The sequence below is a fragment of the Rhagoletis pomonella genome, unplaced genomic scaffold, assembly GCF_013731165.1.
Source record: "Rhagoletis pomonella isolate Grant_MI unplaced genomic scaffold, Rhpom_1.0 Rhpom_scaffold_00002, whole genome shotgun sequence".
NCBI lineage: Eukaryota > Metazoa > Arthropoda > Insecta > Diptera > Tephritidae > Rhagoletis > Rhagoletis pomonella.
This window is the reverse complement of record NW_023458556.1, coordinates 57280668-57296356: the sequence shown is the minus strand read 5'-3', so window position 1 is coordinate 57296356 and position 15689 is coordinate 57280668. Positions and strand designations below refer to the sequence as shown.

General features: G+C 33.1%; 1 protein-coding gene across 4 annotated transcripts in view; it reads right to left on the bottom strand.

Annotated features, from left to right (window-relative positions):
* Window positions 1–15689, bottom strand: part of LOC118733860 — a 38374-nt gene that overhangs the window by 2214 nt on the left and 20471 nt on the right. For 2 of the 4 annotated variants that reach the window (XR_004992299.1, XR_004992298.1), the window contains exon 2: window positions 12411–14132. Coding sequence is in view for 2 of the 4 variants with exons in the window: in XM_036463470.1 (XP_036319363.1) it covers window positions 12487–13752 (1266 nt within the window). In the remaining 2 variants the exon portion in view is untranslated. Of the gene's footprint in view, window positions 1–12347; window positions 14133–15689 lie in introns of those variants that run through there. The other 2 variants (XM_036463470.1, XM_036463469.1) reach the window with 2 other exon arrangements.

Sequence of the window (15689 nt, the reverse complement as noted above, 5' to 3'; positions counted from 1 at the left end):
AAGTGTCCAAAAATTTACGTGCAATTCTTTAATTACAAAAAAAATGTATGTCCAGGTTTTGAATGGCCGAAAATGTATGCCCAGTTATAGATTTACCCATAAAGTCTTATTTTAAAGTGATCCAAAATATATGTCTAATTTTGAAACAACTAAAATATTTAGGTCCAGTTTTTAAATAGCCAAAAATGTATGTCCAGTTTTAAAAGGATCAAAAATGTAAATATGCCTACCTAGTTTTTAAATGCTCAAAAAAATATATGTCCATACATACATATTCCCGGCTTCTTAATACCCAAAAATTTGTCTAATTCTAGTATTACCAAAACATTATGCTTAAATTTAAATTACCAGAAAAATATGCCCAATTACTTCATTCCTAAAAAATTAAGTTCTGGTTTTCAATTACCAAAAATGTATGCCAAATTTCAAATTTCAGCCATTTAGTTCTAGCGGCTAAATTTGTAATTTTGTGTGTGAGTAGGTAGTTGTTTTTATTTTGTAGTTTAGCATCTTGCTAGTAATTTGCCAAACGAATTTTGTTTGAAGCCCTAAATTTCAAAACATATGCAACCAAAAACTTCCTCTACGAAATTTGTTTTTTATTTTTTTTTTTAGTGTATTTTTTGCTAAGTTTATTACATAATCACCAGCGCAAATTAGAGCTTATAATTTTCCCACCGGCACTTTTTAATATACCGCAAATTTCCTCTCATTTCTCTAACATTCAAAAAGGCGTGAATAATATGCGGTTTTTCCAACTACGGTGCTAGTGGCAACATAAAAAAAAAACATACATACATACGTATACCTCTATACTGTACTATATATACTTATAAATGTATGTATGTAAATGTATAGCTAAATATAGATGTACGCCATAGCAGGGAGACATATTTTCACTTTTATTTCCTGTTAAGTAAGTGTTTTCACGTCAGCGGAAATGTGTTTAAAATTATGATTTAATTTAAAATGATTATCACGCAGTTGAAAAGGATGTACGCATCAGCGATGTCGTCCTCTCAGAGCGCCACAAAGTATGAGATGGTAATAACGGTGTAGATTTATGTGATAGAAAATGTGTAAGTAAAATGGCAGTAAATTCACATTCAGACATGCACACACACACTTACATACATAGCTGGGAAGTAGATATCTACCAGCAACAAATATGTAAAGATACCTCGATGGTGGAAGACGTCGCATAGGAATAACGTAGGAGGCTTAAGAGGGCTCAAGCCAAAGCCAAAAGGTTATATTTTAAAGAATATGTATATAGTGATAACAGTAGGCATGCACACACATGCATTTGGCTTAGTGTGCAAATACTCGTACGCAATGGTTTATGTGCCTTTTTGTGCCATGAAATGTACTATATACTTGTATGAAAACGCAGATAGGCTGCTGACTGCTGTCTACTAAAGAGTTACGGAGCAACTACCACATAGTACTCGCACGCACACATAGGCGTCTTTATTTGTAACTGTATCAGCATGAAATTGATGTTAAACGGATGTTAAACATTCACAACAATGGAAGCTTCCGCTTTAGCGATTGCACACGTAACGAACAACAACAATTCATACTCTATATTATTATATATTAATACTACGCAAGGTTATAGGTACATATCGCGTAAAGCACAACCGGCAGACCGAACGACCCCCACAGACAATGTGCGATAATAACAATGACAAAAATACGCAAGAAAACACAAACACAAAAGTAATTTATCTTTTTCGCCAAAACACCCGCTTGCTCGCACACAATGCATTAGAACAGTAGGAGCAACTTCTGCAACTCTGGACTTAGCGATCAACTGAAACGATAAGAAAATGCTATTTGAAGAATGTGGGAGAAGCTGAAAGAAAGACTAAAGGGGGAAGACAAAAATGCGGAGCAGATAAAAAAAAAACAAACAGAATCAGCTACAAAAAAGCTACGAAGCAGAGTATAGAAAAAGTTTTGGTTAGAGAAGAGCAGAAGAGATAAGAGTGAGTACGCGAGAATACGCAACGCTTCGTCATGGTTGCGCGCGCTGCTGAGTGGTAATGTGAGTTGGCAAAGGTAAGAAAGTATTGCTTTTATGACACCGCCCACAATTTGTATGCATTTAAAAAATATGTTTATGCTTTTCAACTTGGCGAAAAGTTCCCCTTTTGCATTCTCATTGCTGCTTGAAGAAATATGTTCTAAAGAAAACTTATAAAAAATATTAAAGCGAAAAGTAAAATGTTTTTTTTTTTCTCATTTTTCTCATTGGCAAACGGATATGCCGAATTTATTCGGTGTCAACGAGGTCACTAAATTACCTTTCATTTTGTTCGCTCTCCACTTGCTTGAAGACAAATGTGTTTTTTTATGTATTACCAACGCTATCTTACTGCGGACGATAAAATGTATTTGAGTAGCTACATATTTATGAGTAGCTAAAAGTTTTTCCAGAAAAAAATAAAAATAAAAGTTATTCTGAAACTTTTGTCATCAATTTTGCTTCATTTTTATGCCATTTTATAATCTTAAATTGATATAATAAAATAAGGCAATCAGCTTTTTGGGTTATGTAGCTTTTAAGCCAAGGCAAACTTAAAATATTTGAATAGAATACTAACTACTATTTTATTTCACCCATTCACACCTTTGATCTTAGGGTGTGAGCTGAGCACAGAACAAGATTACCGAGCCACAAGTACAGCATTCGAAATTCCGTTAAGACCAAGGATTTAATGGGACAGCTCGCGGCAGCTGTACGCATTTAAATTTTAACTCCTTAGTCAAATATAAAATAATTGCAATGTTTTTAAAGTTAAATTTTTTTTCGAAGCCATAAAAATATGGCTCACGCTTTAAGAAAAACCATATAAATCAAACTTTCACTCGTAGGTTTGCCACTGTCTAGCGAGGAGCGACTCCTGTTAAGAAAAAAACTACTTTTTTCAATCTATTTTTGGCGATGTTACTTTGACCAGAACTTGAACCTAGGTCCTACGAAGTGGGGGAATGCTCTTTTTGCTGTTAAGGGAAGGAAATAGGAATCGATGCGGCATACCATTTTTCAAAATGGTTTACGGCTCTTTTATTTTGGCCTGTGTGTTGCATCGATAATTTTCGGATGACGATAGGAACTTTTTCCAATATTTAGTGCCCCACAGAAAAGGTAACCAGTGCACTGCAGTACAAATAAGGTAGAGTGCTTAAAAGTCTTTGAAAAGTAACGTACTTACCATTACAAGGTGAAGTTTGAGAGGGAGTTAGTAAGAGAGGGCGACAACTTTTGGGCCAATGTTTGCACCAATTCACAGACCCCACTTAGCCAAACCTGCAGCAAAAAAAATATTACTAAACTCGTAATTTTAAAATAAATTAAGCTTCTTGCAACTTTCGATAAACAATTTTCTACATTTTTTCTAAATGATTGCTTTACAAAAATATTTGCCAAGTTACGCATATGAGTCCCCTGAGTAAATGTAGTGATTGTTTGGAAAACCAATACGAAAATAAATAAGACATAATTTTTAACACCAAAGAATCTACAAGTATTCAGCACGCATATGGCGTTAAATCAAATTTTATTGTTAATTTGGGTTCATGTTTTGTGACGTTAATGGCAAGTTAAGTTTTGTATTGCCAATATTTGCGGTCCACATGCGTCAGTAGTCAATAAAGAAGGAATGTACGTATTCCAAAAAAGGGAAGGAAAACACTCTACTCCTTGGGGTAATCTACTTGTAAATAAATATTTACTTTTGGCCACAGGCTATTTTGTAATAACTTTTCAAACAACATATGAGGCAAGTAATTTGCTGATTGAAATGCCAGTGATTGAAAAAAAAAACTTAAAGGTGTGTGCAAAAGTTGTAGTGCTTATTGTTGTTGTGCTTAGTTTAAAGAAAGAGAGAAATGTAGAAAAAACTTACATTCATAAAGATGTTGCAACTGAAAATTATTTTTAGATTTTTAAAGCAAAAAATGCAAAATGCCATAGATTTCGAGCATTAGGCATTCATAAAAGAGCGATAGTGATTAATAATATCTCAGGATTTTAAAAACTTTTTTCGGAGTTTCTTTGAACTTTTATGTGAAAATTTTCGGTTTTCGGAATTTCTCAAGATTTTCCACGATTTTCTAGGGACTATTTTTGGAAGTTTTATCCATCTTTTAAGCTATTTTCGGTATTTTTTTTTTAATGTTTTTAAGAGATTTCAAACTTTTTTTTAATAAGTTCGCAGTTTTCGGAATTATTCGTGACATTCTACGATTTTTTTATGAATTTTCTGATTCTTTTTCGAGAGCATTTTTGGGGTTTTCTTAATTTTTCGAAATATTCTTTAGCAGATAGCAAGGTTGTTTTTGGGATTTGCTTCGAATATTTCAGGGCTACGTTCCGGAAGTTTTCGAAATTTTATTTTTTAACTATATACGGTATTTTCTTCACCTATATCTTCAGAATAGTTTTTTTTTTTAATTTGCGGAATGTTTTCAAAACCTTTCTGGGTATATTTTCGTGATTTTCTTCGAACTCCTTTTAGGGATTCATTTGAAACTTTTTGTGGGTAACTATTTTCGGCTTTTCGTGATTCTCGGGGATTTTTTCCCTCAAAAAACAAAGAGCAAAAATAATAAAACAAAAGTTTATTTGCTAGTTTCCTTTTTAACTAATACTCAATACCTTCTCTCCTGGCATGTTTGTTGAGTTTGTGAATTCGTATAGAAGTATTTAGTTCTTGCTTTTATACAACATTAGCCGACCAATAGCTTTGCCAAACTATTTTCTATTTCTCGTCACTTTTATTTCACAGTATCCAACATGAGATTATGTCAGGAAGACTTAATTATCTTCAAAAGTGATACAAATAATCTTTACCATGTGCAGAAGAAGCACTAATTAATCCCACGTATTTAAGCTCATTGAGTTATATTACAAATGCGCATATTCCCTTACAGAAATGTTGTAAATATGTATGTACAAAGACACTTCCTTATTTACAAGCTGGATTTCCTATACAGTCTTGTGCAAATTCAGGCATCTATAAGTTGTTATGAAATGCTATACCTTAGCCTTTCAATCAAAGAGTACTCTTTAGTTTGGTTACGTATACGCAGAGGGTACCATTGAAGGTACATATATATATATACATACATAGCACTTACACAATTTTATCGCACACATACGCATGAAATTAATATGCTTTCACGTAAAGATGCTTTGCCTTATTACACCGAAAGACAACGAAGGATACTAATTACATCCTATGAAGAAATTTCATTGAACGATTTGTATAAAAGAGTGAATAGTTATTTATGCAAGCATGCGATTACCAAGAGATATTGCTAGGTTGAATGGTTTCGCATAAAATAAAGAATATTACTTATAGCCTCAGCTAAACGTACGTTGTGTTATTTTCAACAAATACAACAAGCATAGCATAGCTACAGAACGTAATGGCTACAAGAGCAAAAGACTACGGTTCCCCATGACAGCCATGCACAGGCAACGGACAGCAGGCAGCCTAAGCAGCAAGGCGGACAATAGCCACTGATGAGTGATATTTATGTGTGTTTTTTTTTTCTTGCTCAGCCTTTGCCATAAGTATTCTTCCTTTTTAGCATTTTTCTTCAATACCCTTTTGCATTTCTTGCTCTATTGCAACATGCAATTACCATATTGATTGCTATCGGTCTTGAATTAAGACATAATGAGAAGGCCGCAGGAGATGCGAAATAACAGGAGAGTGCACTAAAGTAGACACGGAATGTGCATAATCAATTCACTGCTTGGGGAATAGGAATTGTTGCGTAACTATTCTAATCTATGTGGTTAGTTCAATGGAGTGATTGGTAGAGCAAACGTCTCGGTTCTAGGGGATTTTTTTTTTTTTAATCTCCAATTCCAAGCAGTGAAGATGAACGGTGGTGAGCAAAATGTGCTACTATTATAAGGACATGTAAGGATAAATAAAGGCATTCATTCTTCTTACTTTTTCGATATTTTTAAATTTCTACACATACTTTTTTTCTAATAAGTTCCTATTAATAAGCCTAGAGGATATTAACTGAACGTTGAGTTAATAAGAAAAAGCAGCCTCAGAGCTAGATATAGATTAATAAGAAAGGCAACTACAAACTACGATGAGATACAGATTTTCCTAATATTTCAACAAACTGCAGAATATTCCATTACTTTCACCAGTATGTGTGTATGTAAGTATGTAAGTCAAGTCATCGAAGACCGTACTAATGCATTTGACGCTACATTTTTCTCTGTGTAAAATTGTCTTTCGGTTCTTTCGATATATGTACGTATGTATATAACTTCAAATTCGTATAGAATTATTGAGTTATAAATAAATCGTTTTACGCCATTTTCTTTGCCATCTCACTTTTTTTATTTTTTTTTTATATTTCTCGTAGTTGCCAATTCTATGCACTATTTTTGCTCGGAAATATCGCTGTAGAATCAATAGCATTCTATTATTCCTTCCTTCTCTCTATTTCATTCGCCAACTCCTTCATTTTCTGTCGTTCTCACGTGCTATATAATTTTGTTAGAATTTAATTCCACTAATTCTTTGGCCCCGCTCAACACTAACTCTCCTCTGAATAAGAGCACAGCGTCCTCTGTGGCCGCCGCTGGCATTATTATCGACTTTCCGTTAGTTTTGTAGCGGTTTTCTATGCAATCAGTTCTGTTATTGTTTGTGCTTTCTACATTGAACCCCATTTACCCAATCAGTTTATTGCCTCCTCCGCAGCCAGCATCGTATCCGCCGTTTTTTTCTGTGAGCGCATCTAGCTAGAAAATTGTATTTTTCCAGCAGCGGGCAATGCTGAAAAAAGTGTTGTCTAAAGAAACAACTAGTGACTGCAAAAGGGTATGATGTAGTCGCTTGTTTTTATTTATTTTTTTGTAGGTTTTGCTTGCTTCCTGTATTTTTTCTCTATACCGTGTGTCAGCGTAAATCCTCGACTTCTGTTGTTATGGTACGGGTATGAATGCGAGTGGAAAAAATTACGTTTATGTTGTCGTACTAGTAGTATGTATGCATGCAGATATGTTGTTTATTAGGGTGGTTTAACAATAGATGCAAGCGAAAAATGTTATAAAAAGAATACGCGCATTTTTGTGTTAAAAAAGCGATATTTAGAACTGTCCCATGTATTTCATAAGGGGGAAAAAAATTTGTTAAAAATGGTATAGGATTCTCGAAGATCAATATTTTTCATTCGGAAAACTCTGTTGCTCTGTAGGAGACTTCCGAAAACAGTACCCAATTGTTTATTTAACCTTTCTTCTTTAGTAACTAGTTTTTAGAGTTCCCCCAAAAATACTAAAAATTTTAATGGGGGCGGGGGACCTTCGAAAAATCATTAAACAAAACGGTTTTATTAATTTAATAGAGACAGAGTTTTCCCATCAAAAAGTATTTGCTTTCAAGAATTCTATACCATTTCTACGAAAAAAGCGTTTTTGCCCCCATAAAACACCGTGCGACAAAAACATTCGAAAGCATCGATATACTCACGAAAGTATTAACCAAATGTAGTAAAACTAAAAAAATTATTTAAAAAAATCAGTGCAATATATTATAACAATATGGGTACCAAATGAGAGAGCCAATTTTATAGAACTTAAAAACAATAAAGTTTTTTGGTTTACGAGGACGAATAGGTATTGAAATTGCGCGTGTAATACTTTTTATCTTTTTAAGTTAATAACGGTTGCAGGCCGAAATTCTATGATGTGGTCGTGCATATATTAGTCCTCAAACAATAATTTTTTCAAAAAAAAAATATTGAAATTTTTCTAATATATTTTAGCACAAAATTTGTAAAGGAAATTTTCCATACCCATTCGTCCTTGTGCATCAAAAAATTTATTCTGTTATAATTCTACAGAATTTTTTCTTTTATATATAATTTAAAAAAAAAACTCCTGACGACAGAAAAAAAAACTAAGAACGCAGTTTACTATAATTCGTACTGTCGCACGGTCAAATACATGGCAGTTCTAAGCATAATTTTTTTGTAAAAAATACGAGTACTCATTTTATTTTCATTTAGAAAAATCCTGGGGGTTGAGAGCTTAACATTTTAACCTTTTATTTTTTTGGACCATCCTAATGTACATACATACATATACAACAAGCATTCATCTTTATTTTCATCATCCGTATTAGTATTGTTGCTGTTTTGCTGTTTGTTACTGTCGCCATTTGACGCCGAATACTGGCGTCACAATGACCCGACACAAAGCACGAACACCACAGAGGTATGAATCGAAATGTTTTGAAGTAAATACGTATACGTAAGTATGTATAAAACTCGCAACACTAAATCCACGTTAAATGCCGAGCTTAACAAATAGACACAAAATTGGAAATGTAGCAAAGCTGAACCGTATAGCCAGCCGTTCAATTAGATGTCACAGAGTGAACATAAAATTTGGCTGATCTAACGCTGGAGATATTCTTCATCAAATCTTACAAACACGACGTATTTTTGTTGCAAGTAAACCCATATGAAATAATACTTTTTTTTGTATGTTTCCAATTACCGCTGGAGCTCGAGAAGAGTAAAAATTTTATTGGTAAAACAAGTATAGGTTGGTTGCAATGCCTACTAGTAGCTGGCTTGAATACATTTAACGCTTTTCGGCATAATTTTTATGGACTTCTCAAGTGCAATGTTTTTTCTATGTAAACTCTACATTGCTTGGCTGCATCTTTTTGATGTATTAAATTTCATAGGAACGCTTATCTGATAAATTTACCTGAACTTCGCTTATGGGAAGCTTATGATAGTTATTTAACCTATTTTGCTGCACACCTTTCTGGTGATGTATACTACATATGTACTTAATGTACTTTCGAAAATCTTGGGCATTTAGCCAGGAAATGCTAAATACTTTATTCAGTATCTTCTAGCTGAGAGCTTCGCCACCTTCTAATATAAGGTAGTTCTTGCTTTTCTTTTATAGTTAGGTCAGAACTTGCAAGTATGCATATAAAGCAGATTAAAAGAAGCATGAAACTTCATTATTCGGAAAGTTCGTTTACCGGACGACAGTAACATTTTTTTGGTTTAAGTGTCAACAAATAATTTTTACAATCGACCACACCAAAAAGGATATGCGGTATAGCAAACTGAACTCGGTGCATAGCAATCAAAGTGGAACGCATGAATCTGACAGAATGTGAAACGTGTGGTATATCGATAGAAAGCTGATTTTCATTATTTATTTGTTTTATTTTTGGTTGCAAGCACAAGGTATGTTCTTTTTGGTTGAAAAAATGCCCGCAGGTAGCGCTGGAGTCGAATTATTACTGAAATATGTATGTATTTGTGATCCAATATGACTCATATTCGTAGTATATTTGGTTTACAGGAAGGAAAATATTTTTGCAACAAAAACACCCACAACATACGGCTGGAGTCGTGTATTTACCAGTCACGCACATAGGAAAAAAAATAATAGTAAGTAAGTAAAATTGTTCGAGCCGTTTTCAAGTACTGTAAAAACGTAAATGTGGCAGTTGATTTTAATACATAAGCCTAAAAGTTTGACATATGACGAATTATTAGAGGGTTTTATGGGCATAAATATTCCTGCATTATAATAACCATTTTATATACAGTAAACTGAATTTTTAGTAGAAAGCCGGATCTTTGAGCAAATATTGATGAACCTACTACCATCAAAATATTGCTAAGCTGTTAAGGCTTCACACTCACAGATGTACAATGCAAATTCCTTTTCGAATGGCGTACATCTCTGTAAAACGATTTTTCTCATATTACCATTACAAATGTTAAAGGGGAATTGCAAAAGTCATAAATTTCGCAAGGAAAGCTTCTCCTACCCACTTCTCTTCCAGAACGGACTCGCAAGGCATATCAATGGCACCCCTTGAACAATATTTAAGTAATCAAATTATTTAAATAGCCAATGAACGGGGTAAACCTCCGTGAAAGAGGTAGGCTTCTTGGCTATCCTATAACAGAAAACCAACACCTTAACAGAGCAATTCTGGCTGAGATATTAAGTTAAAAGTCTTTTGTAAAACAACTGAGTAGGCAAGATATTTTGAAAGAATTTATTTATTCTGTCACGAAAGTCTTACAAAAACATCACCCTTGCCCAGAAAGCAGTTTTGTAGCATTTTGTTCGCGCCGCTACAGCAGTCGCAACGGGGATTCTTTTTTTTTTTATTTTCAATTAGTATTCTATAATTGCTAAATGTTATTCTTCTAAAAATAATAATAAATATGTAGTTTTTTTTTAAGTTTATCAAATATTTAAAAGCTTATTTACTTTTTTCATTTATATTGTTTTTCTTTTTGAATGCTATTTTTTAGTTTTTAGTGATTTAGAAGGAAAAATATGTTATTTATTACATTTAGTATTTAGAAAAATTTATTTCTTTCTCTTATTTTTAATTAAATTGTTAATTTTAATTTTTATATTTTATTGTTTACAATAAACTTTTTTTTAATTTTTAATATTTTTAATTCATGAGAATTGAAGTCGGTTTTGTTTTTTGCTTAAAAATTACTTATTTTTATTATTTTTTTATTATATTTTAAAAATAAAAATATTTTGTTTAATTTTATTTGATTTTTCAAAACTTCTTTAAATTTATTTTTTTCTTTTCATAAAAAGCTACATATTTTTTATTTAATTTAATTTTTTGAAGCTTTATTACATTTTTCGTTCGTTCCAAAATAAATCATCTTACCACCTTGTCAGAAAAATCAATCAACATAATATTTTGTTCATTTTTAAGTATGTTTTTTCCTTTTTATCTAAATTTTCAGATTTCACTGTTTTAAAAATTAACACGAATTTTTCCGAAAGTTGTTTTATAAATTTTCCCTTTTATTAAATTGCAATTTTTTGTTTTTAATTATTTTTTATTTGTTTTTAGATTGCATATGTTTACTATTTTAAAAATAAAAATATAATTTTCTTAAATTCTCACTTTTTTAGCAATTTATTTATCTATTTGTATGAAATAATATTTTTTTTCAATTCAATTTTTTGATTTTATTGTTGTAAAAAGATTATTATTATTTTTTTTTTTTTTTTTTTAGGGGTTAGCTGTTTTTTTTTTTGCAAATTTGATTTTTTTTCTTTTTTAATCTTTAGATTTTATTACTTTAAAAATAAAAACATATTTTTTTAATTGCATTTAATTTTTTAGTAACGTCTTTTTAATTTAGAACTTTTTTTATTCATTCTTTTAATTTAGTTTTTTTTTAATGTTTTTGTTTACAAACAATTCTTTTTATATTTTATTTAATTTTCGGGAATTCCTTTTTGCCTTCCATTTTTTAGTAAAAGTTTTTTTCTAATTAATTTTTTTTGTTATAGATTTTATTATTTTAAAAAGACAAAAAATTAAAAAGAAACAATTTTTCAATTTCATTTAATTTCTAGGAATTTATTTAATAATTCTTGTTTCTTTTTAATATAATTTTCATTAGATTTTAAGATTTAATTTTTTATTAAACGCACAGTTTTTAATTTAACGAATTTTTATAAACTTATTTTATTATTTAAACTTCTTTTTCTTTTTTATTTTAACTTTCTTTTAATTTTTAGCTTTTTTGTTTAAAAAGAAAAATTTAAATTCATTTAATTTTAAGAAAGTTTGACAAGCAGAAAAGTCCTTAGCGGATATTTCAATAAGTCTTTTGAAAGGCAGAATAAAGCTTTCAAGCTAGTTACCATAATTGACAATTAATTGTCTTATGAAGGACTTTTGTCCCTCGAATGACTGTGGTGAGTTGAAAGACAGTTGCCATAATTGCCCTGTAAGTCTTCATATAAAGACTTCTACGGTGCACTGTTTAATTGGCTGTAGGATAAGTAGGAAAAAGCAATTCGAATATTTAGTATGTGTAGTTAATGTTTTACTTACTTCAACTCTTTAGCAAAAAAAAAAATTATCACGATACCTTAATTAAGATTGTACAGCCGGACTTTGTATGACCGTTAAAGATTTAGATGTCAATTATGCAATATAGTGAAAAATACTAAGCTATGAGTAATACGCGCTATACATATGAATGAGCGAGCAGAATATGAAAATATGTGAATTTATTGCGTTAGCTTTGTGTGAAAAATGATGAATGTGATTTAAAATAATTTGAAAAATCAAAGTGCTAATACTCAAGTTTCAATATGCTTCATAGGAGAACTCTGTGAATATGCAAGGTGAAGTGAAAAGAAGCGGTTTTAAAATGAGCAAACTATCTACTTATTGTACAAGTTATGTATTGTGAAAAATTAAATTGAGGAACTCTTTAACTACAAGCGCAAATACATGATTTTTTTCAACTGTCTTGCTATCTTTGTTCTTAACATTTTCCACTTTATTCTTCAAATTTTTCTTAACAGATGCCAGGCAAACCTTTTTTTACAACTTCAAACTCTTTGCTCTAAAGCAGTCATTTACCGTTTCGTGACACATTTCTCTCACTTTGACTTCAAAACTTCTCCGATATACTGTAGATGCGTTTCACACTCACGCACTTGCGTCTCAAACGTTCACATTCGATTTCCCGAAAGTCCGCATGCGACGACGAACACGAATTTGATAGACCGAATTCACGTTCTTCGCCTAGCCCAGGATCACTGTCCTCACCGCACGAGGCTAGCGACGCGGAACCGGCCGACGCGGATGCCGAGGAGTCAGTTGACTCACCACTCGAGTCCGATTCACAATCCGATGAACTGGCGTCACTTTCGTGCCTACGTAACGCGCTCGTCGTAACGTTGGCAGCTGAGGCGATACGATTTCGTGGCTTCTCTCGTTCGATAGCACGTGCAGGGTTGGGTGGATCACGCGATGGACTGGCTATTACCGCCAAACCATGCACCTGCACACTTTCCACACCCCCTGTACGTTTCTTTTCGTTGTTTGTTGCGTAGTTATTGTTTTTGTTTTTGCTATTATAATTATTCTTACTCAATATGGCGCGCTTCAAGTCTACTGCCAGAGGCGAAGCAGGTGTCGCCGTGGGCGGCAAGCAATCAAAGTGATTTACGCTCGCGGCTGGCTGTTGGGTAATCACACCCGCAGGCACGCCCAGCACCGAAGCTGTTTCGGGAAAAATGCGATTATCCGAATTGGAGGCACCAAATTTCGAGAAAAGTGAACGCGCCGAATGTTTGTTCTTCTGCTGCTGCTGTTGCAGGAAGTAGTAGTCGCGCGGCAGCGATGAGGTGGCGTACAACTCTTGCGACTCGTAGACGCTGCGATAGGCGGGCCGAAAGGCAGCACCACCACTGCTGCCAACACTACCAACGCTTGCGCTAGCCGCGCTTAAGCTGCCACTACCAGCCGCTGAACCAAAAGTGCTACCCAAACCGCTGCTGTGGAGCGCTGGCGTGCTAGCTGAGTTATCGCTATTGCTATGTTCACTGCGCACGCTACTGCTGCTACGTAGTTGTTCGAGCTGTTCGCGTTGTTGTTGTGCGCGCAGCTGTTCACTTATGATGCTCGCTGAGGATTCGCTGGGCGAGAGTGAAATGTTGGAGGTGGCAGCCAACAGTTGGGCGCCCAAGAGCGGCGTTAAATTGGCGATGAACTGCTCTTGTTGCTGCTGCTGTCGCTGCTCGTCCAGTTGGCGGCGATAGGCTTCGATTTGATCGGTTGAATTGGGTGATGTACTATGCATGCATCCTTGAAAGAAATCCAGTGCTTCGTATAGAATGAAACATAGCCCAAGGACAATGAATGTCTCCATCATAATAATGTGGTGGCCAACAGCGGCATTTTACGCCACAAGCCACAGCTGATCGACTCACGTACGCGCGCACATACACACACAAACGACTACAAACAAGCACAGAGGCAATGGTTCAGCAACAAGCGACGGAAACCAATCGCTAATTGTTTTTTTTTTTTTTAATAGTTGGAAACGAAAACAAATTGCACTCGAGGCATCACTAACGCGTAGGAGTTTTCGATGAATTGCGATTTTTTATTGAATTTATTTATTTTTCTTAGTAACTTGTTACTCAAATGTCTTTCTTTCGTAAAAATCTTTTTTTTTTTTTGTTTTGTTTTGTGTGTATTAAAGCATTTTGTGCTGTTTCACTATATAATTTTGCTGCTGAAAACTCAAGCCTAAAAGTATACAACAAGAAGCAACTGCTTTAATTGCACTGTGTTTTTTGTGCAGCGCATTGCGAACACGTGTGAAAATTTGCCAAAAAATTTGCGTAAACAAATTATAAATTAAAGCAATCAACTTAAAAGTTTACGAAGTTTATAACGTGAGCGATTGGAAGAACAAATTGCGAAAGTTTATGAATACTTACCTATTTTTAGGCGCTTGCTTCTTAAGATCCAAATGGTATATGGGTAATTTTTTGTTGTTTTTGTTTATATACGATATTAAATTTACGCAGGACTTAAAAATCTATGGCTGCTTACTTTTTTTGTGCCTTCATTTGTTTTTGAAATCCTGCACTTATTAGTCATATTACGTATTTTTGTAAAAAAAAAAACATTATTTGTAGTGTATGCATGTGCATAGATTTAAAATTAAGACAGCAAGTCAAGATAATTAACGGATTATTTTCCCTTCAGCTTCAACTTAATTTGAGTCCCAAGAGAGATAAAGAAGAACAGCAATTGAGAAAGCAGCACCTACCTACCAGTATCTATATTTTCAAATTAATACTTTGAGACAAAATTAATTCGTTAATATAGTACCTGCTTTGTTTGCATCGGTGGAATACTTGAAGTATTTTTTTTTTATTAATTGACTTATAAGTGTAAAACCGATATACTCGCATCTTAAATCAGAAAAAGATAAAGGCTTTATATTCTGGAATACATAAATTTAAAAGAAAGAAATCTCGCTGAAATAATTAAAGAATTTGGAAATGGAAAAATAAAGTCATCCCAAGTTATTGCATAATACAAAACCACAACGTGATGCTCCCAGATGAGTCCACTGTTCTAGTCAGCTTCTTAGTTATTATGATTGATTTTCGTTAAAATGATTAAAAAACTGTGTATGGATACTTAAGGGCCGCGCACACAAAGCGCTTATGGCTGAAATTTGAGAGGAACCTATAAGCCAGCTTATAAGCGCTCAGTAGACAAAAAATGCTTAAAGGCAAGTGCATCCCTGGAGCTAATAAATATCTATCAGTTGGGGTAAAAAAATTGCGTAATATTTATTTATAATTATTTTTATTTTTCATGTCGAACCCTACAATTACAATTACTATTACAATCGTTTATCACATTGAATAGCTACAAAAACTAATTCAATTACCTTATATCTATCTACCTTTAGCAAATGGTAATGATAATGTTGAGTAATGGTAATGGTAAAAGTAATGGCAATGCTTGACGGAAATGGTAAATAGTAAACGGTAATAGTGGGATTGGTAATGATAATGGTAATTGTGATGTTAGAGGGTAAATGTTAAATTGTGAATGGTACTGGTAGTGATAAATGGTAATAGTAATGATAAATGGTAATATTAGTGGTAATGATAATATATATGATTATTGTAACGAGATGGGTAAAGATAATAGCAATAGCAATGGATATTAAATTAAATTATACCTATTATCGGTAATGGTATTAGTAATGGTAATGGTAATGGTAATGGTAATCATAATGATAATGATAATGATAATGATAATGATAATGATAATGATAAT